This window comes from Leopardus geoffroyi, chromosome C1 (assembly GCF_018350155.1).
Source record: "Leopardus geoffroyi isolate Oge1 chromosome C1, O.geoffroyi_Oge1_pat1.0, whole genome shotgun sequence".
NCBI lineage: Eukaryota > Metazoa > Chordata > Mammalia > Carnivora > Felidae > Leopardus > Leopardus geoffroyi.
This window is the reverse complement of record NC_059328.1, coordinates 214,942,875-214,961,395: the sequence shown is the minus strand read 5'-3', so window position 1 is coordinate 214,961,395 and position 18,521 is coordinate 214,942,875. Positions and strand designations below refer to the sequence as shown.

General features: G+C 39.5%; 1 protein-coding gene across 10 annotated transcripts in view; it reads right to left on the bottom strand.

Moving 5' to 3' along the window:
- The window catches only part of GIGYF2 (GRB10 interacting GYF protein 2), a 146,710-nt gene that overhangs the window by 27,105 nt on the left and 101,084 nt on the right, over window positions 1-18,521 (bottom strand). For all 10 annotated transcript variants that reach the window (XM_045481735.1, XM_045481739.1, XM_045481738.1 and 7 more), the window contains 7 exons: window positions 14,414-14,580; window positions 10,659-10,750; window positions 9,220-9,327; window positions 8,072-8,172; window positions 5,405-5,505; window positions 2,877-3,038; window positions 1,163-1,321 (listed from right to left, as the gene is read on the bottom strand). In XM_045481735.1, the coding sequence (XP_045337691.1) occupies window positions 1,163-1,321; window positions 2,877-3,038; window positions 5,405-5,505; window positions 8,072-8,172; window positions 9,220-9,327; window positions 10,659-10,750; window positions 14,414-14,580 (890 nt within the window). The remainder of the gene's footprint in view (window positions 1-1,162; window positions 1,322-2,876; window positions 3,039-5,404; window positions 5,506-8,071; window positions 8,173-9,219; window positions 9,328-10,658; window positions 10,751-14,413; window positions 14,581-18,521) is intronic.

Genomic DNA, 18,521 nt, shown 5'->3' with positions numbered 1-18,521 from the left:
CAAATCAATACACAATCTACCCTTGAGGCTCTCTACCTCTAATCGTATTTAGGTTGTTCAAAGAGTTTCAATCCAGAATTTAGCCAAAAGCAGGTTATCTCCAGCTTGCGTCGATCTACACCTAGAAGTGTGGATTGCCCATAGTAATTTCCTTCCGGAGAGTACAGTACGTGGGGACAAGAGTAACTTTACAGCAGAGAAAACAAACAAGCACGGCCGCAGCCAGGTGACCAAGGTCTACACCAGTGGTCATTAGTCATGCTGATAATATGCACACTTGATAGAGGATGAAGAAAATGGCACTTTGCCTTTGTGTGATCTACTTTACAAATACCCATAACCTCAGTTTAACTGTGAGAAAAACGTCAGATAAATTCCAATAGAGGGTTAACCTAATACTGACCATTAATTATTCCTTAAAACTGTCAAAGTCATCAAAAACAAGGAAAGCCTGAAAAACTGTCACAGTGAAGAAGCAGCTAAGGAGACAACTAAATGTACTATTTTGGATTTGGGATCTGGGAACAGAAAAAGAACACTGGGGGGAAACTGAGGAAATGTGAAAAAACCATAGACTTTAGTTTAAAATAATGGATCAACATTGGTTTACTGTTGACAAATGTACCGTACTAACGTAAGATAATACTAGAAGAAACCATATTATCAACCGAACGTTTTTGAAAATCTAATACTGTTCTAAAAATAAAGTCTCCTAAATTAAAAAAAAAAAAACAAAAAACAAAGTTCTTAAACATTAAAAGGAAATGCTTTAGGGGTTCTGGCTGGCTGCAGAGGCAGAATGGCCTGGCTGGCCTGGGACTGGATAGTGGTGACTGCTCATAGCCTGTGAAAATACCACGCAGCACTGAACAGTGCACTTTAAAAAACTGCAGAGCACCCTCAAGCAGAAGCAGTGAACTTGCAGATCTCACAGCTGGTATTTTAAAGGCCTTTAGATTTCTGTCCAGTATTCTGAGGGTTTCTTGGTTCTTTGATATTTCATTCAGCTTTTATAATTACACGTGGAACAGTCATTATAAAAGTAGTAAGAGTTAGGTCTCACGGTCATTTTAAGTCAACAGGCCATCCTCGCATCCAAACACTTTCTAATCACAAACCCCTAGCTTCAAAGAAGCAATGAGAAGACCAAGCCAGGTGTCACCTGCTTGCGTAACAACTCCTCCTGCTTCCGCCTTTCCTCCTCTTCTCTCCTCCTCTCTTCCAGTCTCCTAAGAGCTTCTTCTTGCTGTTGTCTTTCTTCCTCTTCTCGCTGTCGCCTTAATGCAATTTCTTGCTCCCTTTGACGTCGCAGAGCTTCTTCCTAAATTAAAAAAAAAAAAAAAAAAAGTGTGTGGGGGGGCGGGAAGACAAGGGAGGGAGGGAGAGAGAGGAAGAGAGAGAAAAACTCTGGATCTCAATATATCCCATTATAATTTGAAAAGAAATAGACTATGTGCTAAGGTTCTTTAACAGTAAATATAAAAAGGATATAATCAGGATCTAGAGTAAAAAGTAAGTATGTGAGTTAGGAGACAGACATATCACAACCATTAAAATAATTTGTATTTGAAGTATTAGTAGTTACACAGCACTATAATGAGAGTCTACCCTGGGTTCTACATTAGCTACATCATTTACTGATTAACCCCAGAAAGGGCCACATGAGGCCTCACACTTTGGTTTCTCTGCTGGTACCATTAGTCCTCCTTTATCTATCAATCAATCAATCAATCAACCAACCAACCGGGAACCTAGAATACAGATCAAATCACCATAGCAATCCGAAATGCCTGGTGTCATAGGAATAAGCTCTCTAGTCAGAAGTACTGAGTAAAGCCATGTATTCTAGAACGTATTCTGAAGAACAAAGTCGCAAGTACACAGAAAAGGGTCTCATCGTCAAAATAATTTAGGAAATACTGAGCAACACAGGATTCAACTGATTTCTTTACTGCAATACTTCTTAGAGCCCTTACAAGCTAGTGTAGAATGTAACTCTAAGAAGTATTAGTAGTTCAAATCTAATTTCAGCATGGACCTTTTTGTTTTTCACAGAGTACTTCTTGGGGCCAACAATGGGATGAAATGTGAGATAACACTGCACTTAGGAGCTATTTCAGAGTGGATTCTTTCAACTGGGATAAGTAAAAAATCCCAACAGAGAAACAGGTCAAGCAAATGAAAAGAGAATTCAGGGGGCGCCTGGGTGGCGCAGTCGGTTAAGTGTCCGACTTCAGCCAGGTCACGATCTCACGGTCCGTGAGTTCGAGCCCCGCGTCAGGCTCTGGGCTGATGGCTCAGAGCCTGGAGCCTGTTTCCGATTCTGTGTCTCCCTCTCTCTCTCTGACCCTCCCCTGTTCATGCTCTGTCTCTCTCTGTCCCAAAAATAAATAAATGTTGAAAAAACAAAAAAAAAAACAAAAAAAAGAAAAGAGAATTCACAAAAAAAGACACATAAGTGGTTAAAATACATGAAAGCCATTCGACACTGGTCATAAATACTTAAGTCGAGCTTCCCATTGAGTGTGGAGCCTGCTTAAGATTTTCTCTCTCTCCCTCTCTCTGCCCCTCTCCCCTGCTCTCTAATAAGTAAATAAAAAGAAGCAAATAAATAAATATATAAGCAAAGACTTAGTTACTTCTGCAATCTAACTGAAAATATTTAAAAAAAAAAAAGCAACTCCAGATCTACCCCAACTGAAACTAGCAGCAGGGGCTGCTAGTGGGTAACGGACATTTATTCTAAAGGAAGTGACTCTCCTAAATTTCTAATCTCGATCCTGCTGTTAACTCCTTCCCAACTTCAAGAGACCGTCTCCGAGAACCATGAATCTGGTTTAGGGCTAATGCTGGGGTCAGTGCTCTCCAAGGTATACCTGTTTCCTTCGGGCGAGCTCTTCCTCTTCCCGCCTCTTCCTTTCTTCCTCCTGCTGCCTCCGAAGGATTTCCTCCTGTTGTCTCCGGAGTTCTTCTTGCCTCTTTCGCTCCTCCTCTTCCCGTTTTGCCCTCATTTCTGCCTCTCTTCTCTCCTGTTCTAGCTGTGATGACATGAAAATACTCTTAGAAACTTAAAGCCAAGCACAGAAACACTCCAACATGACTGACCACTGCCATTAAGAGAAACTGGAAGGTGCAGACACTACACCACTCACAGGTGCCTGTACTGCAGCTGAGTGATGAAACCAGCTCTGTAAGAACTAAGCTCTGGGGGCACCTGGGTGGCCCAGTTGATTAAGCGTCTGACTCTTGATCTTGGCTAAGGTCATGATCTCATGGCTTCATGAGTTTGAGCCCCACAGCGGGCTCTGTGCTGACAGCACAGAGCCTGCTTAGGATATTCTCATTCTCATATTCTCTCTCTCTCTCCTCCCTCTCTCCCACTCGTGCTCTCTCTCTCTCTCTCAAAAAATAAACTTCAAAAAAGAAAAACGAGAACTAAGCTCTGATATGTCCCAATAAGCAGAACAGTGTTCTGCTCTTCTAAATTGAATGTACTCTCCGTGACATTTACCTGCCTCCTCGCTCCACACTACCATACCTGATCTTCTAGGGATGGGCTAAAGTGGCCAATACAAGAGTCACGTCAGAATTCTTTTGGGGCAGCACCTCTTTGCTCATCTCTAACAAAGGATTTTCTGACTGAAGATCTACTGATTTTCTTCACATCTACTGAAGATTTTCTGACTGAAGTGTCTACACTGTTAGGCTTCAACAGCAATGTTATAAAGCTGGTAGCATGAATCATAGAGTTCTTTAAAATTTGAAGAACTACTACTTAACAAATTCTATCATTTACGGTTCTGAGATACCAGCTCAACCCAGGCCCTAGTCTCCAAGCCCAGCCCACGGCCACACGTACATTTCATGCCTTCACTTCCTTTTTTTTTTTTTTTTTTTTTTTTTTTAAGAGGCAGCAGGCAAGCACATGCATGAGCAGGAGACAGGGACAGAGGGAGGAAGGGAGGGAAAGAGAGAATGAATGAATGAATCTATTTCAAGCAGGATCCTCACTGTCAGCACACAGCCCAATGCAGGGCTTGATCTCATGACCTGAGCCAAAACCAAGAGTCAGATGCTCAACTGACTGAGCCACTCAGGCGCCCCTGAGCCTTCACTCTCTCAACCACATTTCTAAGAGTCCCTTACTTGTCTTCCCAGCATACAGTTTTGCCCACATTCCCCAGCACAACATCTTAAGCTCCACCAAAAAAAAAAAAAAAATCATTCCCGGGCTTACATTTAACATCATCCTTCACCCTGAAAATAAATCCTTACTCTCTAACATGACATGTGTAAGGGCGCTCATGACTGGCCTGCCTCATCTTAGCCTTCTCATCATGTATCCCTCAGACACACCATGGCTCCAAGCCAGACCAAATTATTTAGCTGCTTCCTGAACCAGTATGTTCTCAGGCATTTCTGAGCCATTACAGGAATTCTTTCTTTCAAGTGGGTTAAATTCTACTATTCTTCAACTGAAAATTAGTGTATGTATTTCTGTCCATCAGCAGTGTCACCCAATTCATGATGCCCACCTAAGTGGGTGAGAGTAGGTAGTATTTTGTAACTGTGTTACTTGCCTGATTGTCATTGCCCTCGCTCCTTCAACACACATACCCCAGACACAAAAGACTGCAAATTCCTATCCTTTATCCCATGTGTTCCCACCACAAAGCACTACAGTACTAGAAAACTCTCAAGAATTATTTGAATTATGGTCTCTCACTTGTTTATGGAGACAGACTCTGACCACGAACCCTTTCTACATTCTGGGAACTCTAAGGAGACTGTCACTACTGCAGAGGATAAGAACACATTAAGTATAAAATAGGAACGAGATTTTCCCTGAGGAATGAGAACCCAAAAGTCATTACAATGACCTAAGTGTTGATAAGACATCCTCAGCTGGCAAGATTCCTTGCTCCTCCAGAAAATGTGAATGGAACATAGAATCTAATGTTAATGTTGGAACTTTTCAGCCACATGTCTGGAGACACTAAGAAATATAAACTAACATCACTATAAAGATTCGGTGTGGGAATTCAAGCCATAAATCAAGGGTCTAGTAAGAATGCAGTGTATATTTTCTTAGGTTTTAGTATTTGTAACAGGTGTTTACACCATGAATAATGTAATTAAAGTATCCATATAATCATAATCATAAATGTGTTAACCAACCAATTTTAATTGATTTAATTTAAACTTGCTAATTTTAATTGTTTGAGGTCTTTTCTGGGAGAAAAGGGAATAATAAGGTTAGAATACGAACGTGCTTGTAACAGGTAAGTACAGTAAACTAACAGGGCAAAGTCTAAGTGGCCAGAGAGACAGAGATGTCAGTGAACAAATCCCTGTGTCTGACAGCTGGAAAGCATGCTTTATTACAGAAGAATGAGGTTCAGACCTTAGCAGCTTTGGCCTTCTCCATCTGCTGAAGCTGTTCAAGGGCAGGTCCTGGAGTCGTGGTGTCAAGGGGAAGATCCCACACACTACCACCTTCCCAAACTGTAAGACAACAAGGGTTAAAATGAGGAATATCAGAGCTTATGTACATGGTCACATCTCCACAAGCATAATGAGAAAAGCTATTTCCCTGTCCCTGAATAAGCTCCATCATACAAATCTGGGCTGCTTTTAGGTAGACTGAACTGCATATGGGCTCTGGTTTAAATCAGTATCCTTCAACACATCTGGAAGAAAAGAAATTACCGGGCATGTACTGGGAAACTAATTTCATCCTCAAAAACCCTACTTCTGTTCACAAACCCCATTTTCACTGATGAACATGCTAAGGGTTGGGGGTAGTTCTGTAACATTCCCAAGGACACATACCATGCACATGGCCATGCCAGGATTTAAATCCCAGTGCATTAGACCCTAAAGCCCACAGTATTTCCAGTAGCCATACAACCTCTTATCGCAAACCAAGAGGAGTGGGGTCAAGAGAGGTATGTAACTGTGAAACTGGAGAGAACTGAGTAGTTGCATGATACTGTGAATGTGTTCTATGCCACTGAACTGTTCATCTAAAAATGATTAATTTGGGGGCGCCTGGGTGGCTCAGTCTGTTAGGCGTCCAATGTGGGCTCAGGTCATGATCTCGCGGCTCATGAGTTTGAGCCCCACATCAGGCTCTGTCTGATAGCTCAAAGCCTGGAACCTGCTTCAAATTCTGTGTCTCCCTTTCTCTCTGCCCCTCTCCTACTCGTTCTCTCTCTCTGTCTTTCAAAAATAAATAAGCATTAAAAAATTTTTCTTGGGGCACCAAGGTGGCTCAGTCAGTTGAGCATCCGACTTTGGCTCAGGTCATGATCACTCAGTTTGTGGCTTCAAGCCCTGTGTCGTGCTCTGTGCTGACAGCTTAGAGCCTGGAGCCTGCTTCGGATTCTGTGTCTCCCCCTCTCTCTCTGCCCCTCCCCAGCTCATGCTGTCTGCCCATCTGTCTGTCTGTCTCTCTCTCTCAAAAATAAATAGACATCAAAAAAATTTTTTAATTTTCTTAAATCGTCAATTTTATGTTATATGAATTTCATGCCAAAGAGAAAGAGGTACAGCTGGAGGAGGGGAGGCCTCTGGAAAAGCTGGGCAGGTCTCACAAATCACAGTGGGTCCTGCTGACCTGAAAGGCAGCACAGGGTCAAATGCAGAAGTAAACAAATAAAGTCTTCTGAGTCTGCTTTCCTACTGCCAGCAAAAGGTCCACGGACACCACTTTTCAGCATTCTCTATTCCCTACACTCCTATTTCTATACTATAAATTATTGTTTGTATAAAACCAATGGACAATTTTAAAGGGCCTTGACTGTATCATACCCAAAAAGAAACTGTTCAATAAGGTACTTAAAAATACTTCTCCCAACATTGGAGAATATTTTAACATCACAACTATAAATGACTACCAAAAAAAATCAAGTACACAGAGCAGGAAAAGTTGATGATAATCAGTCCTTCTCCTGCTATAATCCCCAAGACCAATGTCAGTAAAAGAACTATAGCCTGAATAGCTCAATGGCTCTAAGAAAAATCTGCCAATCTTGTGAGTTTGAGCCCTGCATCAGGCTCTGTGCTGACAGCTCAGAGCCCAGAGCCTGCTTCAGATTCTATATGTGTGTGTGTCTCTCTCTGCCCTTCCCCACTTGTGCTCTCTTTCTCTAAAAAATAAACATTAAAAAAAGAAAGAAAGAAAAGAAAAATCTACCAATGCCCATGGTTCCTGAGAACTGTCAACATTAACTATAACCTCTTGTAAGGATTTGTCTACGGTTCACTCAAACTACCTACTTCTGCAGGTATCAGACATTAAAAACCAAAAGTGTTCCAGCAATATCAAGGCTTTAAACAACAAAAAAAATCTCAGCCCCAAATTTCCTAATTTGATGTAAAAAGATCAGAGAATGAAATAGGGTGTTCACTTTAAAGCAAGCTTTCCTCGGGGTGCCTGGGTGGCTTAGTCGGTTAAGCGTCCGACTTAGGCTCAGATCATGATCTGATGGTTCGTGATTTTGAGCCCTGCACTGGGCTCTGTGCTAACAGCTCAGAGCCTGAAGCCTGCTTCATATTCTGTGTCTCCCTCTCTCTGTCCCTCCCCTGCTCGCGCGCGCACTCTCTCTCTCTCAAAATTAAACAAACATCAAAATTTTTTTCAATAAAATAAAGCAGGCTCTTCTCATCCCAAAACTTCTGGGTACCTGGAGTGTTAAGCTATGTATTAACCCTTCACTCAAAAGAAGAGATGTTTTTACTAAAGCTTTTTTTTTTCACTCTGGCAGAATAAATCAATCAAAATTTAAAACACTTTCCCACACCAATTAGAGCAACACAAAAAAGAGAGGCTAGCTCAAATTCATGAAATTTATCTACTAAAGACTTTTAGCAAATCTTTAACAGTATAGTTTCAACAGTATTTTCAGTCCTTTTCTGGGGTCTAATGAGACTCTTTGTTAATATTCAATATAAAATGGTTCAAAAATAAATAAAATGGTTCAAAAACGGACACATTTTTTAAAAATTGAATTACAAAGTAAGAGTCTAAATCCTTGGAGCTATACTAAAGGCGAATCTAAATTTTTACCTGTAGGCTGTGAGGTTGTTGGCTGAAGCTCCCAGATAGAACCAGTATCTGGCACTGACACAGACCTAGTTACTGAAGGAATGATGTTCTGATCAGATATTCTGCAAAAAGGAAATAAAAAAATTCACGTGTTCTTGTCATTTGCAAAAAAAAAAAAATAGAGAAATTTCTACATGATTTGTAGGTTTTCCAGGCAATATGGCCAGAAAACTCCTTCACTGTTTTAACTAAAATACAACACTACCAAAAAAGCATTTAGGAGAGGAACAAAGATAGAGGCACATTCATCCCACTTCTGGAGTCAAGGTGTTAACAAATGTTGATTTCTAAATAATGAATATACCAGCTGTCTTGAAAAAAAAACAAAAAAAAAAAAAACCCAGAATAAAAAGCCACTAGAAGTCATAGAGACAGCATGTTATAATGAAAAACCCACAGACCTTAAGTCAAAAGGCTTCATTTTTTTCTATCTCTGAAGTTTTCTGTGTATTACGTCAACCAAGTCCTTCAGCCTCCCAGGGTCTAAACTGGTACCTTACCACCTACCTAACCTGCTTTCCCCACAAGATGGGTTATGACTCAAAAGAGAAATGTGAAAGGCTTTGGTTAAATTGGACAGTAAGGTTTTTAGGACAGTCAGCGATACACTTGAAGGAAATGCAAGTACTACACTGAATGATAATCTGAAATCTATAATAGAAATTTAAGGCTTCAAGCATAATTTCCTTTTCCTCAGACTTATCTTAGAGGCTTTTGGGTTCTGGAAAATTTTAACTCTGTGTGGCAATGTTCATATCTCTTTCGACATACCATGGGTGAAATGAGATTAAACTTCTAGACTATAATTTTTTTATTGCTGGTTCTATAAGAATACACTACTTCTCAAATGTTTTCTTTATTCCTTGGTTACTATTCCAAATTTATCCTCTATGAGTAAAGAGACTAAAAATGCTTCATTGACAGATCATTATTTTTAAAAACTATATCCTGTTTTTATATACAATACACAAAAATGTGTTGTGTGTGGGTATTTTGATATCAGAGTTCACATGATACCAAAATTTCCTTTCTTCTCTTTAACACACACACACACACACACACACACACACACACACACACACGTGACCCATCATGGGGTGACCACCAACCTCATCTTCAGAGCCTGGAACTGTTGGAGAAGAAGTGCCAACTGTTGCTGCTGCTGCGAAGACAGGGCTGCTTTCTGTTGTTGAGCCAAAACCTGCGCATATTGTTGTCTTCAAAAAGTAAAATAAAGCATAACCTGTCTATCCACATTTAGTGCACTTTACTGAGACACTAAAAGACTAAAAGACACTAAAGACACTAAAAGACACTAAAAGGCCAGTCCACCACCCCCCAAAAATACCATGAGAAAGAGCTATCAAATATATTTTAACAACGCTTCATGATAACGACAGGTACATAGAAAATGGTCTACTTCATCGTAGAAAGAACTGAACTTATAGACAACATATATATCCTCAGGATGTTGTCTATAAGAGGATAGAAAAAAAAATCACAAAATGTCAAAAACTGGCAAACTCTCTGAAAATAATAGCCTTTCATCAGAAACCAAGTGAAAAATAAACAGATTCAGGGAAACCGGGTGGCTTAGTTGGTTAAGCGTCTGACTTCAGCTCAGGTCATAATCTTGTGGTTTGTGGGTTTGAGCCCCATGTTGGGCTCTGTGCTGACAGCTCAAGGCCTGGAGCCTGCTTCGGATTCTGTGCCTCTCTCTCTCTGCCCCTCCCCAGCTCATGCTCTGTCTCTCATTCTCTCAAAACTGATTAAACGTTAAAAAAAACTTTTTTAATAAAACAGAGTCAAACTAATAGCTATTTCCAAATGAAGCACCCTTTCCAAAACTAAAATCACTTGTATAAAAATTCTCAAAATTTATGTTTCAGCTTGGAAAATCTGGGTTTTTTTCCCCCACCAGATCAGAGGTAGACAATTTTTATCTGTAAAGAGCCAGACGGTAAATATTTTAAGTTTGTAGGCCATATGCAACTTACTCAACTCTTCTGCTGTAGTGCAAAAGCAGCCACAGACAATATACAAATGGGTGTGGCTATGTTCCATTAAAACTCTGCTCATAAAAACAGGTACCAAGCTGGTTTGCCAATCTTTGCACTAGATGACAGCAAATCTTACTTCCTCTACCAAAGGGACACACAATCTAAGTGATTCTGCTCTCATTCCACACCACTACTAACAGTAGAAATCTTTACTTCTTCCTGCCTTCTCATCTATGTTTTTTCTCTGTGACATTCACAGTTGAGCCAGCCACTTAGGAGGCGTTTGAGTCTTAAAATGCTTGTTGTTTCTTGCTTTAGAAGGCAAAGAGCTTGCAAGATTATAGTTATATGTCATTTTCTGCAAATTTATGGTAGGTAATAAGAAGATAAGACCAAACTCCAAATACAGAGTGGTAACATGTCACTAGATGGGTAACTGAAGTATCCTATCAACTCTCAGTTCTCTGCTGTAGAAGGTGAAACTTAGGAAGTTCTACCTAAAGGCACTCTGAATTCTGCACTGCCACCTACAGCATTACTGCTCTTACTGTATCAAGAACTGCTGGTACTGAAGGTGCTGCATCTGGTACAAGGCCGTGAGCTCCTGCTGCCTGGTCAGTCGTTCCTGGTCCAACTCTCCCTGGGAGCAAAGGGGTGGGAGAAGAAATACCACTGAATAAATTGCAAAGAGTCTAAAAGCCATTTACTACATATATCTGAGAGCAAACAATCTGAGATCTTCACATCACACTCCACCTTTCTGCCCAAAACGCTTAACTATTGCAAAAACTCAGCGTCTTTAAAAGCTGAACAGTGCCACCTGGCAGAAGAAGGTGGTATCTGCATTTTAAGAGATTCCCTGTAAGGAATTTCCCATAAGGAAAGGGTCCTTACATCAGAAGCTGTCCTCCCCTCCTACTTTTGAACCTAAATGTTGTACTGTACGTACCCCACAGTCATTACTGTAACTAAAAAATGTATAATTTCCCAATGTTAAAAGTGATTCTTAAATTTGGGAATCCTGTAGAAATTAGAGAAATGGAACAAAACAGAAAGGAGTAAAATTATCTAAAGCTAAAAGGGAAAAAAAAGTTAAAAGGAAAGGTTACAGTAGAATTTTATAATGGCTCAGGGGCGCCTGGGTGGCGCAGTCGGTTAAGCGTCCGACTTCAACCAGGTCACGATCTCGCGGTCCGTGAGTTCGAGCCCCGCGTCAGGCTCTGGGCTGATGGCTCAGAGCCTGGAGCCTGTTTCCGATTCTGTGTGTCCCTCTCTCTCTGCCCCTCCCCCGTTCATGCTCTGTCTCTCTCTGTCCTAAAAATAAATAAACGTTGAAAAAATAAATAAATAAAATAAAATAAAAAAAAAAGAAAGAAAAAGAATTTTATAATGGCTCATAATGAACAGAAAAAGCAATATAGAAGCAGGTCTTCTTAAAGACGCGGAGAAATTTTTAATTTAAACGAAATACAAAAAATCTTTGAAAACTAATTCTCCATCCCCAAATTAGGTGTTTCTATTGCTATTAATACATCATGAGTTAGAAAAAATAAGCTGTTGTTTAGTTTATATTTCAAATAACATGGCTGGAATTTAAATTTTGCAAAGTTAAAACTCGGAAAAATAAAATGTTATGTAAAATGTTATGTAAAATAAAAGAAATAATAAAAGCATAAGGGTAACACAGACTACGGTAAATCATTAGTGAACTGTTTACATTATTGTGCACAGATCATGGTTTGGAATGAAACATTTGATACACAGTTTCTTGGGGGTAGAGATCATCTGAAATTCAGGGACATTTTTCTTTTCCACTATACACTGAAGATTGGAAGCTACACTAGGTTAATGTCAAATTTCTACATAAGGGGGCACCTGGCTGGCTCAGCCAGTACAGCATATTAACTCTTGATCTTGGGGTCAAGAGTTCAAGCCCCACACTGGGTGTAGAGCTTACTTTTATTAAGGGGTGCCTGACTGGCTCAGTTGGTAGAGCATGCGACTCTTGGGGTTGTACGTTTGAGCCCCATGTTGAGTGTAGAGATTACTTAAAAATAAAATCTTTTTAAAAATAAAAATAAAATGTCTACATAAAAACCTACACTTCAAGGTATATTCATCATCCAGGTGAACTCTTATCAGGGCTATTCAGGGATTAGCAATCATAGCTGACAGAGACACAGCTTGCCATGGTTCCTCCTGTTAAGCAGTCTAATGGAGGCTCAGCCCCTGTAACTGGAAGTCAGGCAATGGGCAAGGGATGAACTTTCAAAAGTTCTGAGACATGCACGATAACTCATCCCAATTTCAGAGAATGGAAATAAAGTTCCAACTTGGTATATAAATTAAATGTTTATACAATAATACATAATAGAATTTTCCCTTGTATTTACAACAGAAATGTCAGAAATAATTCCCCTCATCTAGGAATCTTCACTGTTCTCCAAATTACTTGAGGTCTCAACCCATCATGGACTGACATCAATTACTGGGTCAAGATCAACATTTACATGTGAAAGAAGAGGAGGGGGAGGGGAGGGAAGGGGAGGAGAGGAGAGAAGGGGGGGAGGGGAGGGGAGGAGCCGGAAAAGGAAAAGGAGAAAGAGAAGGAAAAGGAAAAGGAAAAGGAAAAGGAGGGAGGGAAAGGAAAGAGAAAGGAAAGGGAATAGAGAGGGAGAGAAGGAGAAAGAAAGCAAGAAAGCAAGAAAGCAAGCAAGAAAGAAAAAAGTGCATGGCATAAAATATTATAATGGGTGCCTGGGTGGCTCAGTCAGTTAAGGGTCCAACTCTTGATCTCAGCTCAGGACGTGATCTCATGGTTTCATGAGTTGGAGCTCCACATCGGGCTCTGTGGTAACAGTGCAGAGCCTGCTTGGGATTCTCTCTCTCCTCTCTCTCTGCCCCTCCCCCATATGCACTGTTTCTCTCTGTCTCTCTCTCTCTCAAAATAAACATTAAAAGTTTTTTTTAAATATTTTGTGAAGCTTATTGCACAGATATGTGTATGTGTGTACAGTTATGAATATGCATACAGTATATATGAATGTACAGAGGAGTGGTGTAAAACTTTTTTTTTTTTACTATGGGCTATGGCCAAATAAGTTTGACAGCTGCTATTCTCACCTATGAACTCCTCTGACCATAGAAGTTGTGCCCTATTTACCTTCATCTCCTAAGAACCTACCACAAGGCCTAGCACAGGCCCTCAATATGCAGTTGATGAATAAATCAATGGTGAATGTTACTGCAGAAATCCAATGTTCACACTAAACATTTTTAACTGTGGCCACTTCTGACTATGGCAGCCCCCTGACATCCCAACCTGGAGAAGGAAAAGTAAGGCAGATCCACAGCCCTCCCAAATGAACTCTATAGGAAGAGGCCCAGACGCAGCTACAGACGAGTAAGAGGATCTGCCCTTCAAAGGCCTTCCAGTGCCAGTACACAAGGAAGGTTACATTATGATCCAGTTTTTAGTTAACATACCAATAACTAACATTAAAAAAAGAAAAAGTCTTCAAAATATTCAAAGCACTGGAGTTGTCTATTAGCAACATTTATTTGCTTTAAGGTAAACCTAAGACAGAAAATTTATGATTCTGAAAGCAAGAGGCAAACAGAGAGGCGGGAAGGAAAGGGGAGGAGAGGAGAATGTGCATTCTAACTAGAGGCAAAAAGAAACTCCAAGAAGTCACCTAACTGAAGCATCTTGGATAAAAGTAAGAGCTCTGGGGGGCGCCTAGAGGGATCAGTTGGTTAAGGGTCGGACTGTGGGTGTCAGCTCAGGTCATGATCTCTACACTGCCAGCACAGAGCCTGCTTGGGATTCTCTCTCCCCCCCCCCCCCGCCCCTCCCCAACTTGCACACGCACGCACACACGCACACGTGAACTCAGTATCTCTCTCTCAAATTAAATAAACTTTAAAAAAAAAAAAAAAAAAAAGGTAAAAGCTCTGAAGTGAGCTTAGAAAAGTAAGGAGCCAGAACATGTAGTAGCTGGTAGGCAAGTCAGGATAAGATGTTTTTTATTCTACACCTGCTGGAAAGCTACTGAAGGATTTTGTTTCTTTAGAATTTGGAGACCGGGGGCAGGGGGAGGGAGGAGGACACAGGTATTTGAGTTTTGAAAAGATCATTATGGATAGGATGCAGTCTCCAATCAGACTGCCCACTGCCATTTCAATTACTTTCAAAGAACTACAGTTTCTTCCTCATTAGACACAGTATCTAGGTTGTGCTTACAAAGAGAAGCAAGTGTTTCTGCGTCTAGCATGTGTTCTGAGTGACCTATACGGTACTTACCATATGAGGAGGGGGAGCTGGACCGGGAGAGAAGGGAACCCTTCCCCACATTTTCATGATATCACCAAGAGGTTGGAAGCTTTCATCACATGCTCTCTTCACCAATAAAGACATGGTAAAATAGCCCGCCTGAAACCATTCCGCCATCTCCTGATTATTGAAGGGACCTAGAACAGCACCATTTAAACAGAAGGGCAATAAAAATCCTTTAAGACTGAAGAGGAAAAAAATATTTCCTAAGTCTGATCCTCATCCAGAGGTACAACTTGTTTCAGGTAACACCTGTCAAATACTTGATACAATATTTTAATTCAATTTATCCCCAAAAGTGGTAAACAGGCTTCTAACTAATAAAATACAACAGAAATGATTTTGAAATAAAACTTATGTCTATATATCCCAAATTGTCTGTGGGGTTTTAATTACCTTAAGGAGTATAACTGTCTCCATCTCACTCAATCTCTACAGATTCATTTGTCAGAAAAGTATAATAAAACTGAAAAATGTGTTGGTTAGACTTTGTATCACTTATGTATAAAGAATATAAACACGTAGGGCTAAATATGCTTTTTTCTAAATTTCACTTTCTGCCAGATTATTAAAGGTTAGGCAAAGTATAAATAATCAAATTAAATCAAATTATGAGGCGGACTGATGGCTTAGTCTGTTAAGTGTCTGACTTTGGCTTAGGTCATGATCTTGCAGTTTCTGAGTTCAAGCCCTGCATCAGGCTCTGTGCTGACAGCTCAGAGCTTGGAGCCTACTTTGGATTCTGTGTCTCAAGCTCTGTCTGTCTCTCTGCCCCTCCCTGCCACTCAAAAATAACCGAGCATTAAAAAACATTAAGATAGGGGCGCCTGGGTGGCTCAGTCAGTTGAGCGGCCGACTTCGGCTCAGGTCACGATCTCGCGGTCCGTGAGTTCAAGCCCCGCGTCAGGCTCTGTGCTGACAGCTCAGAGCCTGGAGCCTGTTTCAGATTCTGTGTCTCCCTCTCTCTGACCCTCCCCCGTTCATGCTCTGTCTCTCTCTGTCTCAAAAATAAATAAACGTTAAAAAAAATTAAAAACAAACAAACAAACATTAAGATAAATTATTTACGTAGGTATGACTAAATCTGGCTTAGGGTGGAGGGAGAGTAACATTCTCTACATGTTTTACAATTAAAAATCAAATATTTTATACATAAAATTAACAGATTCACGCTGATCAATAACAATTAATTAATTAATTCAGCAAATATTTACTGAATACCAATTACATGAGTCTAGGTAATGAGAATACAACAGTTAAATAAAACAAAAGCCTATAATGTCCACTTCCGGGAAGATGGAGTAGATCTACTTTTCCCTGTTCTTCCTGCTAAATACAACTAAAAACCCTAACATTATATATACAAAGGAAACAAAAGAACACTCTGAACAGTAGAGAGAAGGCAGACTGGCCTTGGTGCCTGAGGAACCACATGGAGGTGAATTCCCTGACCTTTCATTTTACTTCATATATTCCAGAACGAAGAAACAACAAAAAACATGACCCAATATATACATCTGAAAACATGACCCAAGTATATGCTATCTACAAGAAAGTCATTTCAAATATAACAATATAGGCAGGTTGAAAATAAAAGGATAGGAAAAGGTATATCATGCAAGCATTAATCAAATTTTAAAAAAGCTAGAGTGGCTATATTAGTATTTGATAATGTAGACTTCAGAACAAAGAAAATTACCAGAGACAGAGAAGGATATTATATATTAATAAAGGGTCAATCCACCAGGAAGACACAGCAACGGTAAAAGCGTACGCACTGAACAAACCTGCAAAATATGTGAAGCAAAATCTAATAAAACTGAAAAGACAGAGAAATCTCCAGTAACAGCTGAAGGCTTCAACACCACTCTCTCAACAACTGACAGAACTAAACAGAAAACCAACAAGATTATAGAACTCAACAACACCATCAATAAGGTCCAACTGATATTTACAGAACACTCCAAGACAACAAAGTATACATTCTTTCAAGAACCCACAGAACATACAGCAAAACGAACTATATTCCGAGCCATAAATAAATCTCAATAAAATTTTAAAAGCTGAAATTATATATGATGTGTTTCAACCACAATAAAATAAAGCTAGAAATCATTAACAGACAGGTAACAGGGAAATCTCCGAACCCTTGGAAACCACATAACACACTTCCAAATAATCCATGAGTAAAAGTGGAGGTCTCTTAGGGCAGCTGGTTGGCTCAGTCAGAGGAGCATACAACTCCTGATCTCAGGGTTGTAGAGATTACTTAAAAATAAATAAATATAGGGGCGCCTGGGTGGCTCAGTCGGTTAAGCGTCCGACTTCAACTCAGGTCACAATCTCGCAGTTTGTGAGTTCGAGCCCCGCATCGGGCTCTGCGCTGACAGCTCGAACCTAGAGCCTACTTCAGATTCTGTTCAGGTTCTGTTCTCCCCTTCTCTCTACCCCTCCCCTGCTCATGCTCTGTGTCTCTCTCTCAATAATAATAAATAAATGTTAAAAAAATTAAAAAAAAAAAAAAAAAAAGAAAACCAAGCAGCTAACATCATACTTAATTATTAAAGACTAAGTGTTCCCCCTAAGATAGGAACATAGGAAAAACAAGGCAAATATGTCTGCTCTCACCCATCATATTCAACACAGTGTTGGAAAATACAATAAGGCAACAAAAGGAAATAAAAGGCATAGATTGGAAATGAAAAATTAAAACGATCCCTGTTTGCAGATAACAATGTCTACAAAGAAAATCCTATGGAACCTACCCAAACAACAACAACAAAAACTCCTAAAACTAATAAATGAGCTCAGCAGGTCACAGACTAATGACAAAAATCCAAAATCCAATTCTATACAGTAGGAATGAACACAAAGACACTGAAATATAATAAAACTTACAATCACTCAAAAAAAAAATCAAGTAGGTACAAATCTAATAGAACATGTACAGAATCTATGCTGAAAATGACACAAGTTCATAGACTGGAAGAATCAACATGAAAAAGATGTCAAGTCTTCAAAACGATACAGAGGTTTAACACTGTTCCTATTAAAATCTCAGCAAGATATATAAACAGATTTCTGAACACATTTATATGGTAAATATAGACAAGACTATTCTGAAATTTATATGGAAAGGCAAAGGGAACTAGAAAAACTAAAAACTACTTTGCTAAAAATAAGCCAGGAGAAAAAAAAAACTGGAAGAAATCCATCTACTCAATTTCAAAACATATTATATAGCTACCGTAATCAAGACTGTGATATTAGTGGCGAGGCAGACACAAGGATCCGTGGAATAGAAGAACACAGAAACAGACCAACATAAATATGCCCAACTGAATTTTGAGAAAGGTACAAAAGCAATTCAAAAGAGGAAAGATGGCTTTTCAACAAAAGGTTCCAGAGCAACTGGACATCCATTAGCAAAAAAATAAACTTTGACCTAATTCCCATACGTTATACAAAAATTAACTCAAAATAGACCACAGACTTAAATGAAAAAAACCTAAATTATTCTGGAAAGGAAATTTTGGGATCTGAAGCTAGGCAAAGAGTTCTTCTATCTCTGACTTAATACCAAAAACACAATCCATTAAAGGAAAAAACTAATCAACTGGACTTCATCAAAATCTAAAACTTTTGATCTGTGAAAGACTCTGTTAAGAGGATAAAAAGATTCAGACTGGGAGAAAATATCTGCAAACCACATACCTAACAAAGGGCTATTATCTAGAATATATAAGGAAGTCTCAAAACTCAAAGGTTAAAAAAAGCAAATAATGAGAAAACAAGTAAAAAACATGAAGAGATCGTTTACTGAAGAGGATAAACACCAATAAACACATTAAAAGATGTCCAACATCTTTAGCTGTTAAGGAAAGGCAAGCCCAAAAACTAGAATGAGATACCACTATAACAAGCCCAAATGGTTGAGGTAAAAAATAGCAACATCAAATACTGTCAAGGATGTGGAGAAAATGAATCACTCACAGATTGCTGGCAGAAATACAAAAATAGTACAGCTCCTCCACTAAACAACTTGGCAGTTGCTTAAAAAAACTAAACATGTCATCAC